At 43.2% G+C, this 20,648-nt stretch overlaps 1 protein-coding gene across 1 annotated transcript in view; it reads left to right on the top strand.

Annotated features, from left to right (window-relative positions):
- The window catches only part of LAMB4 (laminin subunit beta 4), a 44,246-nt gene that overhangs the window by 22,963 nt on the left and 635 nt on the right, over positions 1 to 20,648 (top strand). Inside the window, 15 exon segments of the mRNA XM_035343189.1 lie at positions 104 to 247; positions 486 to 717; positions 2,325 to 2,482; positions 4,140 to 4,364; positions 5,330 to 5,550; positions 6,740 to 6,836; positions 7,670 to 8,045; positions 8,417 to 8,577; positions 11,585 to 11,790; positions 12,700 to 12,903; positions 14,853 to 15,006; positions 16,826 to 17,033; positions 17,631 to 17,769; positions 18,015 to 18,191; positions 19,225 to 19,378. Coding sequence (XP_035199080.1) covers positions 104 to 247; positions 486 to 717; positions 2,325 to 2,482; positions 4,140 to 4,364; positions 5,330 to 5,550; positions 6,740 to 6,836; positions 7,670 to 8,045; positions 8,417 to 8,577; positions 11,585 to 11,790; positions 12,700 to 12,903; positions 14,853 to 15,006; positions 16,826 to 17,033; positions 17,631 to 17,769; positions 18,015 to 18,191; positions 19,225 to 19,378 — 2,856 coding nt within the window.

Raw genomic sequence — 20,648 nt, 5'->3', positions numbered from 1 at the left:
TTCCCTTCCTGTTCTTAAGTGCAAAAACTGCAAGTTTATGAGAACAGTCACAGCCCTTTGTTTTTTTAACCAAGCCTGGTTTGATTTTCTTTCCCACTGGCAGCATGCAAGTGCAATCCCCAAGGGTCGCTAAACGCCAGCTGCAGCAGACTGGGGGGGCAGTGTCACTGCAAAGCCAACGTCGTGGGACGCTGCTGTGACACCTGTGCTGCGGGCAGCTACGGCTTTGGCTTCCATGGCTGCTACCGTGAGTACTTAACAGCCAGTCCAGCACCAGTACCAGCACCAATAACAGTACTGTGCTCTTCATGGACATCACATCCTTGTAGGACTTTGAAGCCACAACTATGCATGTGATAAAAAAAATATTTCCACATATAACAAATTTGCCATCCCCATTGCTTGTCCTGTCTTCGAGCAGTGTCAGTGATGGGTGGATTGGTGGGGACATGCTGACAACACACCTTCTCTTTGATGTTTTCCAGCATGTGAGTGCCACCCGCAAGGCTCGGTGAGCTCGCTGTGCGACCAGGTGACGGGGCAGTGCGCCTGCCGCCAGGACGTCGATGGGCAGCACTGCAGCCGGTGCCTACCTGGGTATTTTGGGTTTCCCCTCTGCCGCCCATGCCCGTGTAATGGCTACGCAGAGCTTTGCGATGCGGTGACTGGCGAGTGCCTGAACTGCAGCAGGTTTACGGCTGGAAGCCGCTGTGAAAGGTAAGGTGATGGGCAGCACTGCACCGCTCACCCCCAGAACAGCTCTCTGAAAAATGTGCTTTGCTGGGGACCCACCTACCATCCCATCAATGCATCAGAGACTTTAGCTGGAAACATAGCTAAAAACAGGATTGGACTGGACCTCAAGGCTGAATGACAGGTGCCCGTTTGTTGGGTAAATGCGAGCAGGAAGGTGCATCCTCTGGGATGGATGGGGGCACAGCCACCTGCAAGTGGCATTTGAGACATGGCTGCCCAGGTGCTATGTGCTCGGAGACTTATGCAAAGTGCTGCACCTGTGATACAAGATTTCCTGCCAGCTTCTAAATTGCCAAGAGGCTAAACTAGAGCTGAATACTCATTTTAATAGCTGCAGTTATCTCTGAGGAGCTTAAATAATCATGCCCTCTTGGCTGGCTCATATCGTTTCCCTACGACCAGCAAATGACTTTACCCACGCGTTTCCATCTCTGCTCAAAACAGTGCTCCTTTTTTTCATTTATATCCTTGCAGAATCATCAGCAGATTCAGTATGGGCATCAGAATTAAATTTATTGGCTGGCTAGTTTGGTTTGGCTGGATTGTGCCTCATCATTCCCTTTTAAGAGGATTTCCCCGTGAAGCCTGTTGAGCTTCTCTTGCGAGGCATTTGGACAATGCAGCCTTTCACTATTGTGGTTATAGATGTCAAATAAATTAAAAATGGGAGACTGAAACACTTGTTGCCCTGCGCCTCCACGGGAGCTCCATTACCCAGGGTGAGGATAATTGGAAAGCCAAGACTTTTAAACTGGCTTGTATAAATATACAGAATTGTGTTTCCATTTGCCATAGTAAAGCAGATTAAAGACTGAGGATACTTCAGAAGCTGCTCCATTGCCTGCCTGTCTGGGTAATGCCACAGCTGCCACCACCTTGAAGCAGCCATCGCCCATTTGCAGAATGTTTCAGACAGAGCACTTCCACATATATGTCATGCCTGAAATATGCAATATTCCCTGAGTGCTCTGAATGAATATTTGCTCTTTCACCCATGCTGGGACTTTCTAATATCATGTCAATCACTCTCTGTGTGTATATATGGCAAAATACACATGAGAGAGGAATACACATAGTAAGAGCTGGATATGCAGAAATTTTCTGTGATTTTACAAAATCACAGAATGATTGATTCTATAACCTAAATGACAGTATGTATATAACATATACATACTGTCGTGCTCTGCACAAACAGCTAAAAGCTACCATGCAAAAATTCTGCATATCCAGCTCTTACTATATGTATTCCTCTCTCATGTGTATTTTGCCGTATATACACACAGAGAGTTAAAATTATTTGAGAGTAGGTGAAAGTTTTCAGGAATATTCCTTGAAAAGAAAACTTTTTTGTTTGTTTGTTTTTGTTTTCTCCAAATCTTGGGAATGCAGCTCTGATTTTACATTTTAGAATATGTTTGAAGCTGCATACATCTGCATCAACTAATGGGATAGTATTACAGTGGCCTGGAATCCTAAATTAATTATAGATACATCTAAATTGATTCACATGCCAGGACTGAAAGGAGCATTTGATAATTCCTGCTGCTTTGTGTTGACTCTTTTGACAGGTGCATGGATCGCTATTATGGAAACCCCCTGAAGAGAGAACCCTGCCGCCCGTGCATGTGCCCAGGGGCACCTACAAGCAAGAGGTTTTTCGCACATTCCTGTTACCAGGACTCCCAGACTGCACAATTAGTCTGCAACTGTCTCGAGGGATATTCAGGTAACAAGCAAAATAAAGACTGGTTTTATATTAAAACTGATGTAAAACAAAAATTATGATCCTCTGCCCATCCTCTGTTCAGAAATGACAAGTGAAATAATGGTAAAATAGATAAGAAAAGTTAATGCCCAAATTTACTGAACTTGAGTGGGGAAATCCCACCTGATAAAAGTGGGAATTGTGCAGTTAGTATTCAAAAAAGGCATTCATCTATCCATATTCAGTGAAGTCATTAATTAATGTAATGTCACTCTCTGGAAACCTCCCCCTTTCTTGGGGGTACCTGGTGGAGTTGTTCACCACCTCTGAGAAACAAGCATTGGAAGTCCAAATCAGAAAGATCAGGGCACCAAAAAGGAAGTGTTTCGCTGTTTGAATGGCCACTGCACTGCAGAAAGGGCCATTCTCAGCTATCCCAGATGTGGGTATTTTTGCAGCAAACTGATGTCTCGCTTCGAGAGGTCCCATTAGCTTGAATTAGCTTGAATTTCTGCAGGGAAAAACTGAAGTTATTTCCCTTCCCCTGGGCATTACAAAGATTTCCAGCGATGGAGCCAAAACTAAACCAATGCCGTCATATTTATTTAGGCCATGTTCCTTTATAAGTGAAGAGCAGTTTTGTCCAAGGAATCACTGTAGGGCCAAAATTATCCCTGTTGGTACTTACCCAGGGGATTGCTGTCCTCAGAAACAACTTACATCCTCAGTTCAGGACTTTCTTCCTCTTGCTCCTTCCTGGCAAGGTTCTTGGTCACCTCCGGGGCACCAGGCTCACTCTCCTGGAGACTGGGAAAGGCTCTGGTCCTGGGGACAGTGGTGAAGGAGCAAAGAGTATTTAGCCAAGGATGAGTTGGTGGACAAGGTCTTAGTGACACCAGCCTGCCAAGAAATGTTTATGAGAGGCAGAGAGGTAGCACCTTGACCAGGAGGGTGGGGAGGTGGGAGGGAAGCTTTGGGATGGATGCAAACATAACTGCAATGCCAGAAAGCAAGGACAGAATGTCCCAGAGCTCCTCTGAACTCCTGGAGATCCTCTGTTAGAGAAAGGAAGGCAGGTCTGGTGGGCTCTGCATCACTCCAGAACAGGGCACATCCCACTTTCCCATTACATTGAGGTGAAGGCACGAGGGAAAATCTAGCAAAATGGCCTAACTCCAACTACAGTTTTGTTCTCTACGACTTTCCAAGGATGAGAAGTGCAGAGGGAGGTGCTCATCTTTTTTTTCCCTGCTGTAAAGCAGCATCAGGGGAGGTTCAGACTAGACATTAGGAAATCCTTCTTTACTGAGAGGGTGGTTAGACACTGGAACGGGTTTCCTGGAGGGGTGGTTGATGCCCCATGCTTGTCCATGTTTAACAGTCACTTGGGTAACGCTCTTAATGATAGGTTTTAATTCGTGTCAGCCACAAAGTAGTCTGACAGTTTGACTTGATTGTCTTTGTAAGTGCCTTCCAACTGAAAATCTTCTCAGAGTGAGAGGGATGTGTTTCCAACAATAATTTTAATGGATCACAGGATTAAAAGGCACCAGTCTCAAACAGATGGGTAACTTCGATTCGAAATCTGAATTCTAACAGGCAGCCTTTTATTATTAGAAATTACATGACTCAGTTGAATTCTCACCAGCCAGCACGTTTTTACCTTTCTGTCTGACAGGCCAGCAGTGTGATGAGTGTCCTAGTGGGTTCTACAAAAAAACAGGAAGCCCCATGGAGGACTGTGCACCATGCCCCTGCAACAACAACATTGACCTGACTGACCCAGAGTCCTGTAACAGAGTCACCGGGGAATGCATCAGGTGTTTGCACAACACCCACGGAGCACACTGCCAGTTCTGCAAACCCGGGTATTTTGGCTCAGCCCTTGCTCAGGACTGCCAAAGTAAGTGAACAGCAGCACTGCAATTGCATATTATCAGTGACAAAAGTTTGAAAAAAAAATAGGCTATAGGGTGAAGTTAGCCCTTAGGGGGATGATAAAACTAAAGCAGGCAAATGGAGCAGTATGTGAGAGTCCTGAATAAATTTCTACCCAGCGATATGTATAACTGCTAATTTGGCATCTATTAAATTCTACGTTTGACATCCAAGTCTCCCTAAGTCTAATAATGAATATCACTCCAAATAAGTGACTGTTTGTGAACTGAAATCAGTATTAGCTGTCAGAAAAATAAATGTGCATTCTTGCCATTGAAGAAGGAATCAAAATTAAAGGAATCAAAGATAATCAGAAGCAATGCTGAGTTAGCCAGATGACCTCTTGCTGAGCTCCCTGCCTTCCCAGTTGTTTTGATGATATGGCTAGAAATAGAGACTGTTCAGGCAATTTAATAGACCACATGAGGACACTGTCAATAACTCAGCATTTTGAGAAGAAAGGAAGGAGTGCAAGAACATGCAGGTCATAAGTTTCTTCCCAAAGTTTCTCAAAGACCATTTCACAAATGTGGTTGATTGAAGGTCTAATTTCAACAGGGCAGAAAAATGTATCTATTTTCAAGTATCTCTTTTTCTGTGATTCTCTGAAATATAGTACAAACCAATTCCTCATTCATTCTTGGAAGATGTCACCCAGAAATGGTTTAGCAAGAAGGTTTTGTTCCTCAAAAGGAAGGTTTCTTATGTTACTCAGCTTTCTATTAACTGGGGGTTCCCACACTGTACAGTGCCTACTGTAAATCAGTTTTGCCTTATCCAACATATTTAACATTTCATTCTAATAAGATTCAAAATTCACTACACCTTCATTTTTGTGCCTGTTTTAAAAGTAGTAAAAGCTCCCAGTAAGTTTGCTCAAAGCCCAGTAAGTTTGCTCAAATCTGTAGTAGTTGTCCTTTTTTTTTCCAGTCTGCACATGCAATCTTGCAGGTGTTCTCCCTGCCATGTGCCCAGGGAGGGACGCAGCCTGCCTGTGTGACCCGGCCACTGGTGCTTGCCCCTGCCTGCCCAACGTGGTGGGCGCCACGTGCAACCAGTGTGCACCAGGCTACTGGGACCTGGCTAGCGGAAAAGGATGTCAGCTCTGCGACTGCGAGCCGAAAAACACCCAAAGCAAACAGTGCGACCAGGCAAGGAAATTACTCTGCTCTCTGGGAACTGGGATGGTTGGGACCTGCTCCTATAAGAATGTTTTTCTGTCTTGCACCCTGAAAACAATGAGTCTTTGGAAATTTGCAGTTGTTGCAACTAGGCTTGGAGTCATTATATCAAATGTGCTGTTCTGATACTGTGCCTTTGTTTGCAAGCAATTTCTCTTTGCTTGTGTGTTTCTTTGCAAAGTGGATTGTGGAAATAGAACAGAAAATGATATATAGGAGAAAATGCCTCATACACATACGTACAGAGAAAGAGGAAATCCAGGCTTGGGCCCAAGAGACTTGCATGTGTTTTTTTAAGTGTTTCCTTTCATGAAGGAGAAGCTGATGCCATTACATTATTCATGCATCATCAATCAGACTGCTAGAGTATCTTTTCTCACCTTTAATTCCTGTGCACTTTCTAAAGCAAGAATGTAGAAAAAATAAAACGATGTTTCAGAATAGAGAGCTAAAACTGGTCCCATGGAGAAAACTGCAATTTTGCTCTTGACTTCATAGCACCAGGACCTTATGCCAAGCTCTTGCTGATATGTTTTCACATTTTCCTTTCAATATGCTTTCTGTTTGTTCTGGTTTATTTAGCGGATTTATTATTTTTCCAAGGAAATGTAGCTCTTAACGTGAAAGAACTGTGCTACTACTGCTTTTCTGAGTTATATCAGTTATCAGAGCTGTAATTCCCTGCAGTTTAATTTTGCTGCTGAATTCCAAAATAAATTTTCTAGGGCAATGTGCATAGTATACCCTGGAGGTTTTCTGTTACAGCTAATATATCACGCAGTTAAAAGTTGAAATGTTAAGCTTTATTCAAACAAAAATAAGACATTAATCTGTTTTGCAAAAGAAAAAAAAAATCCTCTTTCAGATGATAGTCAGAGGATGAGTTCTCAAAGATTATCTCTAGGCTGCTCCATACAAAACCTTTCATATCAGTAAAGAAAAGCCAGCTCTCCATGCCCACTTTGTTTTCAGAGCCTTCAGGAAGAAGGTGGGAAGGGTGGTTTGTCATGTGTAAACCATGTTGTTCAAAGAACATGTGGAAGCTGTGTCGCTGCAGTCCCCATGCAGCTGTATGACAGAGCAAGAAAGAAACCCAGCAAATAATGTATGTCCAGTCATTCTGTGTGGACAGCTGTTTAATCCTGACCTGTCTTTACAGCTTACAGGCCAGTGTCCATGTAAGCTTGGCTATGGTGGAAGACGTTGTGATGAATGTGAGGAAAATTACTTTGGCAATCCCCAGGTGCATTGCATTTGTAAGTATTACTAAGTGGGGACAACCAGATTAGAAACTGCTTCAAAAGAAATGTTTGGCCCTTGCATTTGTAGAGGAGACAGGACTTATCTAGAGAAATAGACTTTAATACATTTGAGTGTATGAGATGGATAAAATTGTTTATATTATTTATCAGTGCTTTTACCTCTGCAGTTATGATGGGAATATGAAGGCAAGAGCTAAAGAAGAGAGTTTAGACAGGTAGTCCCCTTCACTCTAACTTGAACACTGTTTTCACCCTCTGCTATTTAGCAATGGTCTACACTAGCTGAAGGCTGCAGAAGTGGAGTGGAGTGCAGCTCTCCCCACCCCAGGGAGTACTAGGGCGAAGTTTCAGGAAAGATTTCTCTCTCCTGACTTTAGCTGTCCCAAAGCCAGGGACCTGGTCTGAGCTCCTCTGATCAGTGGTGCTGATTTCCAGGTTGTCCAGGCTGATAAGCGTCTCCAAATAATATTTTATGTCCATCTTTTGTTGTTCAGATTGGGTGTTAGGAAAAGGTTCTTTACTGAGAGGTGTCACAGAGACACAGTGCTAGAGGAGCAGAGCTGCACACAGTGGCGTAAAACTCCAACATGGTCCAAGGAGAAAGTAGCAGTAGAATCACATCACAAAAAATAAACCCCATGTATCTATCAGTGATCTGCTCAGCAGGATAATGTTGTCGCTCTGCAGACCCAGCCTAGCAGGCTCAAGCAGCAGCAGAGAGAACCAGTTTCTGTTTGCAGTGTTGAAGTGCACAATTGTGTCTTCTGAATGTGTTACTCCTGCAGAGAAGGGACAACTGGGTGTGACTTGCTGTCCCTTTCTTGCAGCATGTGCGTGTAACCTGGAGGGAACCAGCCAGCCCCAGTGCGACAAAGCCACCGGCGCGTGTAACTGCCGTGCTGGTGTCACGGGGTGGTTCTGCAACCAGTGTGGCCGTGGCTTCGAGAAAGACTTTCCCTCTTGCCATCAGTGTCACCTGTGTTTTGCTCAGTGGGACGCCAAAATTACTGCCCTCACCCAGACTGTTCAAGGGTTAATGAGGTTTGCTGCAAGTCTAGAGGATAAAAGAGGACGAATGTCCAGCTGTGATACACGCTTCAAAACCTTTGAAGATGCCATTTCTGAAACTGAAAGAATTTTAAAGCATCATGTTCTTTCACTGGAGGCACTCGCAAGCATCAAGGATTTTCATGGCTACGTTCAGTAAGAGTTGCTGCCCCGTTAAAATCTCTTGGCTAAGAAAGCAATTTTCCCCCAGGCTTCACCAGCCTTACCCTTCCTTACTCTTACCTTCAAATCCTGTTTCTGATCAACACACAGATGTTGGAGAGCTAATTCACTGTTTCCAATAGATCTGTGAACAAAATAATCTTTATATATAATATTTCCCCCCACAGGCATGTACTTAAATGCAGGAATTTTCCAGTTCCTAAGAGATTCCCAAATAAGCCATTGCAAGTAAATGTTTCTGCTTATTTAGAAATGTATCTTTTGTCATATAAAATACTGTGTATCTCAGTTGCAGTTTAAGAGCAATTAAGTCTGATTACTGACAGCTGTCATTTCCCTTGTAGAGAAAAAGTTGCACAAATAGGTCCCCTTCCTCGAATGCTGTATGAATTTCCTGACCTTAATGAGAACATTGAAGATATTAGGCAAGAAGCTGACCTTGTCTACAAACTTCTACAACAGAAAAGACATCTGCATCACAGTTTTCATTACTTGAACCTCAAAGGTAAGTCAGCCACTAATTAACTGGAATAAGTAAACATATTCCATGAAATTTCACAATGTTTTGAACCGTTGAACCACACATTTCAAGATCCCTAGATTTTAGTTCCATATGGTAGAGAAAAAATGCAAATACTAAGAACATCATTATACTAATTTCCAAACTCTCTTTTGTCGTAAAATTCCATGATTTCTAGCATCATAAATTTCAGATGCACCATCAATCAAAAATCCCATGAGTCCTGATGTTTACATCAGGATTTAAAGGCCACCCAGTTTCACATTATAGGCTCACAAATCATACAGTAGAAGAGCAAAGGATTTTTTTCCCTGCTTCCGACTCCTATTGCTCTTAGCAGTACTTAAAAAATGTACGGCAATAGTTTGTTTAATTAAAGCAGAGAGTCATAGTGCAACTTCTCAGTGTTCCCATGGGAAAAATGCATGACTTTATGTGGTAAGGAACTCGCTCTCCATCATCAAAAAAAGTGAAATCAGAACTGAGTTGTTTGACATTTTTTAAATAATTACACCGTCTCTGCTTGAGCTAAGTATAGTCCCATCAGCTGCTAATGGCAGTAATAACAGTGTCACAGGCTGAATTCTGGAGAAAGATGGGAATGTATCAGTCAGATTCTACATCATTCACAACAGGAGATTTTCAGCAGTGTACACTCTACCAAATGACCAAAGAGATGGCCTCCAAGATACAAACCCCCAGAAGACACGGTAAGCACTACAGAAGACACCAGTTACAGGCAGTGCACCCCCACTTTGAGTTCCTCTGTGTTTTGTTCAAGCAAGAAGAAGATTGGACTAAAAAAGATTGAATAAAATGAAGGAAAGGTCAATGAAATTTAAAGCCAAGGGAAAGGAAGAGGGAAAAAGAGGGATTAATTAAGATTTAGGGCTCCCTGCACTGTTATGCTTGGCAGTGCCCCAAGGACCGGCTCCTCCGCTCAGATCCTGCACGAGAGGTCAGCACAGCTCTCCCATGCATCGAGTCCCAGTTCGATCGGGTCTTGTGCTGACTCTGAGAAAGGCAGGAAGGCAAAGAGACAATAAATCCCAACGAGATCAGTGGATGCACAGCTGAAGCATCCGCGGTGCTCTCTGGTCATATTCCAGTTCCGCTTCATCTTTCGGCCTCCAGAGGCAGATAAACAGCCCTATAAAAAGCACACGGGGGTGTGGGGAGGGGAAGACCTTGAATTTAAGCTGCATTGCTGGTCAGAACCACAAATATTCATTGGTCCTGCTACCAATCATCCAGCAGCACAGAAATTACTTTTCCCTCAAGATGACCATCTTCCCTGATGTCTGGGAGAAAGCCTGGTTCCCTCTTCCTTTCTTCATTCCAGGACCAGCAGCAAATCCTAGCTATGGCTCTGCCTGCTTTTTCCTGGCCGAAGCAAGTGGAGTAAAGCAGGATGGAGGATATGCCATGTATCCCATCTGGGGTGCATTTGACACTTGTGCTCCAGACATACATGGGGAACGGACTCCTACCTACCTCCTACCTACCTCTCCTTGCAGAGGATCAAGTGAAATGAGTTCAGGACTCTTCCTGAGTTCCTCATGGGCATATACTCAGCTGCCTGACCTGGAAACATCAGTATCTAATGATGAATTAAAATCCCTGGAAAAAACAAAACACATACGTCCTTAAAAGAAGGCTTGCAGCTTTTGAAATCTCATTAAATTACCTCCTCCAGCCTTGGCCCCTGGCTTTGCAGCCACTGTGGCGTGGTAGTGTGGTGAGTGTGGCTTCCTAGGCTGTAAATCAAGCTATGTTTAACATAAAGGAACTTGGACACTACAGCTCCATCACAAACCAAGCGTGAAAAATATATTTGGGCCACTTAATGAAGGGCTGAATCACTGTAAAATATTTCTGCAATGGAAATGTTGCATAGGAAACAGCCGCATGCTTAGATATGGAGTCACAGCAGCCCCTTGCCAGGTATTTCATATTAGTATCTGACTTTAAACTGTACGTTGTTTCCAAGAGTTACGAGATAAAACAAACAGCCCTGGTTCTACATGGTAATTAAACATTGGTCAGCTTCAGCCAAAGCAAGGCCAAGAGCTTTAGTGCCTCGTAGAAAGCAGTCAAGACTTGATGAGAGTCTTCTTATTGACTTCAACCAGTGACAGAGCCATTATCAGCACAGAGGGATGCTAGTCAGTGACCTCTAATGCTTTTTCACTGCTGACACATCAGTTCTGGCTCATTGCACATACTTCTGCGTGGGGATGTGCAGAAATCGTTGGGTTCCCTGGAGATCTGGGAAGCCTTGACAGCAGCAACGTTAAATTGTGAGTTTCACAAAAGGCCTGAGTCCTTTCTTTAGGCTAAACAATTTTAAAAATAAAATAAATTTTAAAAAAGAATATTCTCCATGCCTTTTGAGTCTCTACTAGAGAAAAAGCTTACGCTATGTAAACAAGAAAATTTTTGTTGCTTGGCCTACAGTCTTATCTTGGAAATGCATATTTTTTTTTTAGTACATTAACCCTGCAACTGAATTTTTCCAGAGCCAAAGAAAACTCAAATTCCCATTTGTAATCTACATTTTGGGCTTAGTTAAGCTGACTGTTTAACTTTTGGGTACTATGTTGAACAAGGAGAGGACAAATGCTTTCCTGAGTCGCAGTCCCAGACCTGGTCATTTCGTAGGTTTCACAACTAGCAGGAAAGGTTCTTCTGCCTAAACTTCAGTTGTGAAGAATAACACAGGATCCAGTGCATTTGCATCTGTTTTAGCAGGTTTTATGGGTATCAATAACTATTCCTGTTTGGTAGCTGGCTGAATAAAGGATTTAAAAATTGGACTGAGGACATCACAGTTCCTGTCCCTCCCTGCTGTCACCAGTGCCATCACACACCAACCACCAGTGACACAGACCGAGTTACCCGACATTCACCATTTGTCTAGAATTCAAGTAACTACATGAGTCAAATGCCACCAAAATACATTTAGTACTAACCACTATCTCCATTGCTATAGAGGCCATCAGCAACGTTAGGAAACACTTTGAAATGTCATTGCTGGCAGAAGAGAAAAGCAGCGGGACAACCCCAGTCCTAAGATACTCGGAGTACACCAGGAACATGACGCTCGCTGTGATGAGCCAGCAGGCCTTGAAAGAAAGCAACGTGCTGGAGCAGCTCAAGATGATCAAGATCCCTGACATCCAAAACTTAAATGAAAAGGTAAGTGTTGTGGGTTTTTAACAGGAGATAAATAAAACTTTTTGTTGTTGTTTTAATGCTGCTATTAGGTTTTATGTTAAAAGGGTGGTTACTTGCATTTTAAATCTGGAGAAGGTCACTTCCCTGGCACAGCCATGCAGTCACGTCAGAAACAGCTGTACTTCTCAGCTGTGGTTGCTACCACCCTTCTGCAAGCCATTGCTCCCAGGGCAGGCCCACCATGAGGGACTGTTTCTAATCTCAAGCACTTTTTAGTCTCAAGAGAACTTCCATGGAAATTAAAAAAAATAACAATAACACCAACCTCCTCCATCAGTGGCTTAACCTAAGCAGAGCAACTTTGCCCTAGAGTGGATGAAGAATGTTCACATGTCCTTTGCAGCACTTGTGGGATTGGAAGGCCAGGAACCTTCTGCTGGGCAGCAATGAATACCTGACAGCATCCTTAGCCAAGTGACATCTGGCAGAGCACTTCCACCTTGGCCTTTAGCTTTGACATCTGTGTCAAAATATATAGAGGCCTAGACATGGTGCTGTGCTGTGTGAGATGTGATCTGGGTCCTTCAGAACAAGCTGGACGGCCTTGGATGCCCCACAGACTGGATATGGCCAGGGGATGGTTTCGACCCTTTTTCCATAGAGTGAAGCAAAGGTCTACGCGTAACACAGAGCTCAACAAATGGCTCCTGCATGGGAAGGGTTGGAGCTGGGGGCTGCCATTGCATTTTTCAGGTCAGGGAAGGGGGTCCTGTTACAGTCAGTGACCCTATCTTTGGATATACTAAACCGCGTCTTTTGGGGAAAATCCCATGCAATGTTCGATGTTCATATTATGCCCAATGTCCTTTCCAAAGAAGGTTATTTCAGATGCCCAGAGGAGTCCTGACATGAACATCTTCTTTATTTTAGATCTGTGGGGTGCCAGAGAACCTGTCCTGTGCTGCAGCAGCCTGTGGTGGAGTGTTGTGCCGGGACAGCCATGGACTCGGGCACTGTGGTGGCCCAAACTGTGGCGGAGCTCTTCCCCTCTCCTCCGATGCATTCAGGAAGGCTGAGGAGACTGCTGTCCTGTTAACTAACCTGACTACTCAGCTACGGGAACCTGAGAATCAGGTATACATATCAAAATTACATTTGTTCAGTGCAATGGATGGAGATGGGAAACAGGGCAGTCCCCTCCTGGGAAACACCGTGCATGAGCAGTGTCCTGTCCGTAAGTCCACAGTTATGCTAAAACCCTCAAAATCTGGGGAGTTACACGCTTCCCACAGCACTGCTGTCTTTGCAAAGTAGGTTTTTCCTCTGCTCTCCCTGTATGTTTTTTCACAATAGGGAGGAAAAGGTGTTCCTGGGAATCAGAAAAGGCCAGTTTGCTTCTAGATCTTATGCCCAAAGTCGGAGAGGGAGCTAAGGATGGGGGTCCTGCCACCCCCTTCACAGAGTTGGAGTTAGCTACATCACAGCTAGTCACCCACCCTCCTTTTATAATCAGTGGAAAGAGTCAGGCAACTCCAGTTTCATTTTCTCCACACCAGCTATATGTCTGTAATTGCCTGAAGGTACTGTGTTTTTTTTTCCACTTTACAAGAACGGCTGGCTTAGATTTGGACGGGTGAATTGTGGATAGCTAAATTGAGCAAAGGTGTAGTAGTAAGCCCCAAATCTACAAAAACTCAGCTGCTCCTTGGGCAGAGAGCAGTGACCTAGTCATGGACTCCATCCCAGTACAACAGACATATTGTGCTTCAGTGCCAGGAGTATTAGGATATACAGGATATACTGTGTCTATCAATGCCTTCCTCTTCCTCAGAGCTTCCAAGGTCTCATGGGTCATGGTGTCCTGTGTCTGAGGAATTTGGTAGCATGAAGCTAGTGTTGTCTATACTTTTACTGGGAGAGATTTGAATGGAGCCCTTTGTCAGTAGCCTGAGCATGGCCCACGTTTATTGCATTGAGATTACTGCTCTGCATATCATTAAGTTTAATTTATACAATTTATTACTCTTAGGGTTGCCATAAAGGAATTGCAGATAACTTCAAGCTGAAGCTTTTCTGCCCCCTGTAATGTTTATAAGGGCATCGAGTATTTGGCTTCTCCACTTTACTTCAGAGGAGCACTGAAAATAACTCAAAGTGTGGCCAATGCAACATGTGCAAAGGAAGCAAAACAGACAAGTCCCCAGATGACAGTGAAGACAGTTTGTTCTCATTAACAATCAGAGAGAACGCCAGTTACTGTGATAGGCAGAAACTATTTTCCAACAGAAACATCATTCTGCTGTGGCTTTGTGCCCTCCCTGCAGGGTGTCTGGGCATCCATTTCCTCCTTCTAGAGTCCACACGACATTGCTCTGCAGCTATCAGGTGTAGAAATGAGCAGTCAGGGCACACACTGAGGCCCCAAAATATGCAGGGACAGCAGTGATGGGCATCCCATGGACATTTCAGAAGTAAAAAACATCCTTGTTTTTCTTGCTGCCTAAGGTAACAGGGAATCTCTTCCCTCCATCCCTGTGCATTTCCATAAGAACAAAGCACACCCCCCAACAAAGCAAAGTACTGTTAGAGTTTGGTAATTAAACTAATTACTATCTAAAGATAAATAATCAAATACACTGATTTAATGGCAAAAATTAATTTTTAAAGACAATCATTATTTCTAGCTTTGTTATTTGTGTCATTTTAAGTGCATTTTTAACAGCAATTCCAGTGTGAAAAGGCAAATGAAATGATGTGCTTTTTCTGTGCTGAATCTGATTGATGACACAGTGCAATACTGCAACAAAAAATAAGTCGGCACCTTCTTTTAGGAACAGAAGTGGTTGTGTTTTAGCAGTGGTTGCACAGAGAAAAAAAAAAATAGCTTGATTTAGTTTTTTCCTAAGGGCAAAGGCCATGACGTAACAACTTTGAGAGCTGCCCAAAGTGGTCTCCTACTACAGGTTTTTCAAAGGCACGTCAAGTGACTCCAGCTGAGGCTTGTATCAAAAATATCTGTCACAGCTCAACTTGCCAAGCAATGATATACAGCCTCCAGGAAATGGCACTGCTATTCCTAATAGTATTTCCAGGTTGAAAGCATCAGAAAGATGGCAGAAGACACCAAGCTGAAAGGTTCGCTGTTTAATGGGGAACTGGAGAGAGCTAAGAACCAGATTGAAGTTGACCAAGAAATCACAAAGGAGTTCATCAAAAAAGTGAAAGACTTCTTGTTAGGTAAATATGCAAGGAAAGTTATTTCTGACTCTTTATATATATATATATTTATATTTCAATGTAATGTTAACATAATAGATGGCTAGAAAGTGCATGAGTATCAAATTTCTTGTCTACCTCCCGATCTGTGCATCTTTTTTTATTCTGTTGTTTCTTTTTCCCAGATGCTGGTATTTTGTATTAATTTTCCCATAGATTGCTACATTCTGATTGTCATCTTTTATTAATTTGCTTAATTTGAAGCAGGCAAGTAATTCCCTTGGTTCCTGGTTCATCTGAGAAAAGGTCCGCTAATATAATTTCATACAATATATAACATCCAGGCATCTTCAATACACCCTCAAATTGTTATTCCACCCTCTTCGTCCCGGCCCATAAATAGAGGCTCTCTGTAGGGAGCGTGGGAATTAGGACACAAAGTGACAAACTGCTCCATCTTCACCGTAAAACTGTAACTTGAGGAATCAAAGGGTTCTGGTAGGACTTCAGCCCTCACACACACACAAAAAAATACTAATAACAAAACAACAATGCCCTAAAACTTTTTCCACCCTCACAACTGCAGAAATGTCTTTTACCAGACACACATAAAAGGAGTTCAACTGTGTTAGTATAATCTCCTGAACGTAGCTGATCTCATAATTCTCTAAGGATTGCATGTTGGCAGTCCTTTGGCATTCATACTTCCATATCCAAACAGCAGCAAGGGAGTGAGGGCAGGGGACTTTCTTTGTTCAGGAACATTTAAGTTATTTTACTGAATTTGAAGGGAAGACTCAACTTAAGTCCTTAGTGGTCTCATATTTGTATTTGGTAGCAACTGAGAATTTCATCTTTGGCTCTTCTTTTATGTTTCTTAGAAGACATATGGTATTTACTAATAATTGTAAGGGATTTATTCATCAATTTTTGGTTTGTAAATTGAAGTTTCTGCACCATAGCAGCCTAAATGCATACAATTACATCAAATCCGCTGTACTCTACAGCAACTGGCATAGTGGTTTTAGATTAATGTATTTTGACAGAAGATAGCTCTCAGAAATGCACTCCTGGTTGTGCAGTAACTGCCTTTTATTTAATTCTTGATAAGTTACTTTGGAGCGTTAGCACAAATGTAGTATGTTTCGACTGCCTTATCACCTAAGGTCTTGTCTACAAGGGGAAGTGAGCAGAAAGCAGAAGTGATGATGGGACTTTGCAAGGTGTTAGCTACTCAAACCCTGGATACGAGTACCTCTTAGCACAGTTCGCACTGGGGTGAGAGCATTTGGAAGAGGGGTTGTTAAAGTATGTTTTTCCTGCTGAAAAATTCCCATACTATCTCAGTCTGTCCCAAATTCCCCTCTGCAGCTCAACTTTCCTCATTAAGCAGCAGAGGAACCACTTTCTGAGTGCTGTGGCAACTCCAGGGAAGGGATTACTCCCACCAGCTGGCTTGGCAAGCTTCCTCCACACCCCGGTCTCCCCAGCGCCTCTTTGATCTGGGGACCAAGGGAGAAATGGGCTCTGACACATCTGGCTGTGCCTCATGCCGACTTTAAACCTTCCATGGGTTCAGTTCTGCATCAGAATTTTAATAACCCAGTTCAAAGTGGGTTCAAATCCTCAGCTCAGTCAGCTCTGACAACACCAACAGCAGTACCTGGAAGCGTAAATATTAAATCACAAAATGCTGGAGATAATTCTCTTACCCCCTTGCTGTGCCTGTCAGCTTTATTCTGCCACATAACTCGACATCTAGGCAACCCTAACAATCCTTTAAATTTCTCTGGGATGAAGCCTCCACTTCAGAACATCCCAAGCTCCGTTTCTGTTGTAGATGAGAGTGCGCCTCCAGAAGACATTGAGAAGGTGGCGAGTTATATCCTGGAAATCAGCCTGCCCCTGACTCCACGAGAGTTAACGAGCATGCTTGGCAAAATCCGAAGCATTATGGCCCACTGTCAGAAGCACAAACTGAATGCAAATAAGAGAAACAGGAAGATGGAAGCAGCTCAGACACTGCTGGGGGAGGCACAAGATGCTGAGTGAGTAGGGTGCCTCTTACATGCTGCCTCCAGCTGAGATGGCACTGCGTGCAGAAGGACTGCTCTGTACCCCAGGCATTGAGTGTCCTGGGAACTCTGGAGGGAAAGTCCAGGTTTCAGATTGCCATTTCACAGCAGCAAGTAGCCACGTTGGCCTGGGCTGTGGGATCTGACCTGCTGCAAGAGGTGGCAGCTCCCCAGGGCTCCTGGTCCTGCCTGCTGAATGCAAAGGACCAAGGCAGCTACATACTTCCACGTGGGTCATGACACCTGGTTCACTGGGAGGCTTAAATGTGGGTGAGAAAGTAGAGACAGACCTGGGGAGGGCAAAAATATGTTCGCCTCATAACTGAACTTTCCTTACCAGCACTGCTTGCAGCATCCATCCTCAGCTTCATCGTAGCAGTTAATGCACTCCCACACAAGGCCCCTTGCTGGTGTTGTGCTTTGCCAGCTAACAAATCACACTTTTAACAGCTGTTGGTGGACTTAAGGGAACATTTCTGCATGTGAGCACGGGTGCGTTTGCAACATGTTCTTGCTTTGCCTTCTTTCCAGACCACAATACTACACACACTTTTATTTTTCCTTTTTTAGGAAAGCAGCTAAAGCTTTTCCACCTGTGCGTGAAGTTAAGAACAAACTAAAACATGTTGTGAACTCCCAAGGACACTCCACAAACACCTTCATAAAGTTGAATGAAGAGATAGAAGGAATCAGAACACAAATCTCACAGGTATCTTGCTGTAAATCTTTTAATTTATTTGCAACATACATCTTAGAAAAAGATAGTTCATCTCAAATTTTCCTCAATGTAAATGTAAAAATAAGTAAAACTGGAATGTGTCTCAGATATAATAGCAATTCCACAATGTGTAAGGGTCTCCTCTTGTCTATCAGTTGCCATTCACCTCCTTCATTACCAAGCCCTGCAGGCTGGGTGGACATGGCATAAGAAACCACAGCCTCCTTCTGTTCTAGGCTGAGAACCAACTGAACAAGACAGGCGATGAACTCAATGACTTTTCAGCAAAACAGTCCGAGGTAGAAGATGGAATTGCCACATTGCGGATGAAAATGCTGATGAACAGGAATCAAGCTACGAGTGCAAGAGCAGGGGCCGAAGCAGCATTCAAGCGAGCTCAGAAAATTGACAATGTAAGCCATTCTGTCACAGATTAAAGGAAAAAAAGGTTGCGTACATGTTTGATGGTATTTTTGATTTATAAGTGTAATTGTGTTACCTGCTCTCCTCAGAAGTCTAGGCTTTCCTTATGCCAAACAGTGTACAATCCCCCAGGTTAAGTCTAATTTCCTTATTGCTTTAAGGTTTCTAGAGGTTCTCCAAACTTCTGTTTGCTTGAATGAAAGAAAACACTGACATTTCTCTAGATACTCTTTGACATTCTTCCTCGCACTGTGTATAAGACTCGTAGTCACCATGGGCACCAGTAAACACAACAGCGCAAATCACAAAACCAAGTATTAAAATATGGGAGCGATGGGAGCAGTCTGGCCATTCATCTTGTGCTGTTCTCCTTCAGGGAAAATCGCGGTGGGAGCTGTGTGGAGGTCGTGGCTGGCTGCTGCTTGATTGCTCCAGTTTTTGAGAATGCACTGAGGCAGCTGAAAATTTGCTGAAGTGCTGTGTGACAAGAACCAGGTACCCACAGCTCTGAAGGCAGAGCACAGCTAAGTGGCCAGGTTATAAGAAACAGAGTAGAAATCTAAACTGCAGCCTCCAAAGCACCCTAAATCAGCATGAAATGGAGGTAGCCAGTAAATATTCCTACACCCAAAATTGTTTTTAAAAATTGATGCTACAGGTAATTCATTACATTTGATTCAAGCTTCATGGAAAAAAAAAATGTATAGAAAAGGCCTATCAAAAGAAGTAGTAACAGCATTAGTTTTAAAAATCTCACACTGTATTTTCTTTACATCCTCACCCTCCATTGACAGTCTAGATTGCTCCACTGGCAGTGTGTTTAATCAAATTATACCTGGTTTTGCAAAGCATTGTTCAATGTGTACTTACTATGGATTTATTTATTTTTTTATTTAATTTAAGAGAAGGTGAAATTTTAAGTTTGGTTCAAACAGGATATTCAAAAACTGTCTAAAAATCACCTTGGGTATGCCAGACTAAATATGAGGTGCTTCTAAACCAAGAAATGGCTTTTTGTTGCAGGAATTTGCTGCCATTAAAAGGAAGTACACCATTCTTCAAGACAGGCTGAAAGCCAAAGGACCTCCAAAAGCAACTCTAGCGAAAGTGAAGCAGCTGAAAGAAGAAGCAGAAAAACTGGCTGAAGAGATTGAAAAAAAAATTAAGAGAGTAACAGGTCGTGTTCTCCCTTTCATAGTGAGCAGCAGAAATTGTGGAACTTAAACTAAAAGCCTTTCTCACAGATACCAGCAGACTAGATTCACCTGAAACTGTGTTTAAAATAGTTTAACTTCTGAAAATCCCTACTTGAACCTTCTCAGTTTCCAAGTAGTTGATTTGGTTTGGCTTATGCACATTTTCTGACATACATCAGTTGCTATAAGCAGAGGTCAAGAGTTGTGCACAGAGGGACTTTGCAGTGATTTGATTCAGGCAGCATAAAATAGGACAAGCACAAAATCTGTGCAACTTGTCCCAGGCTTTCAGAGATGGGCTCCAAAAAACTTAGCTGCAGCTTTAATGTATGTCCTTGCTTTGGGCATTTGGGCCTTCAATCCTTCCTCTGCTTTCTGCCTTTTATTACACTACCAGAGTGATGACTTGTGTTACAGAAAGCTGCATGGATCTGTTTTCTCATCAAAAAAGAGAAGGCACACATGCATGTGCAGACCAAATCATGGCATCTTGGGTGTCAGTTAAACCCCCACGGCCTCAATTCCTTAATTTGATCACAAAACATTTGGGCAGATAGGTAACTTTGTCCATCCAGGTTTGTCTGAGAAGGAAAACATTGAAAAAGTTTTGATTTTAGGTTAGAGTGTCATCTGTGGCTAACACTGAGGGGCCAGCATGTGTCAGGATCTGGCACCCTGCCCCTTCTGGTGGGTGATGGCCTGGGACCTGCAGGAAGGCTGCAGGGCAGATTTCCAGTACGGCTCCTGTAATTGCACAGCAGGGGAGCTAATTCTGCTTGTAGTGAAGGTCTGGGCAACTCCACTGGGAATCCTTGGTCACTGGATGCTGCTCAACATCCAAAACTACCACGTAACATGAGCAGAACTGAAGCAGAAATTGCAGCCTGGGAGCAAATCCTTCAGGGCAGGAGCTGAATAAATATTTTGAGCAGATACCTTGAGAAGAAGCATTAAAAGCACTCCAGTCTCTCCAAACACCCAGGTGATAGATGAGTTGGAAACAGGTGGTGAATAATGTGTTGTTCTCATTGGTGTAGCTTCACAGGGACCAGCAAAAAACAGTAAAGGAGGGCAACCTAAGGCCATTACATCCAATTTTTCTAGGCTTTACACACATCGATGGGCACACTGTTCCTCTCAGTGTTTCCATTTACACCAACTGCTTTAAGAGCTCTGTGTCCTGCCCCAACCTAGCTGATGGACAAAAGCACGTGCTAAAAAAAAAAAAAAAAAAAAAAAAAAAAAAAAAAA

This window comes from Oxyura jamaicensis, chromosome 1, assembly GCF_011077185.1.
Source record: "Oxyura jamaicensis isolate SHBP4307 breed ruddy duck chromosome 1, BPBGC_Ojam_1.0, whole genome shotgun sequence".
NCBI lineage: Eukaryota > Metazoa > Chordata > Aves > Anseriformes > Anatidae > Oxyura > Oxyura jamaicensis.
This window is presented reverse-complemented; position numbering and strand designations above follow the sequence as displayed.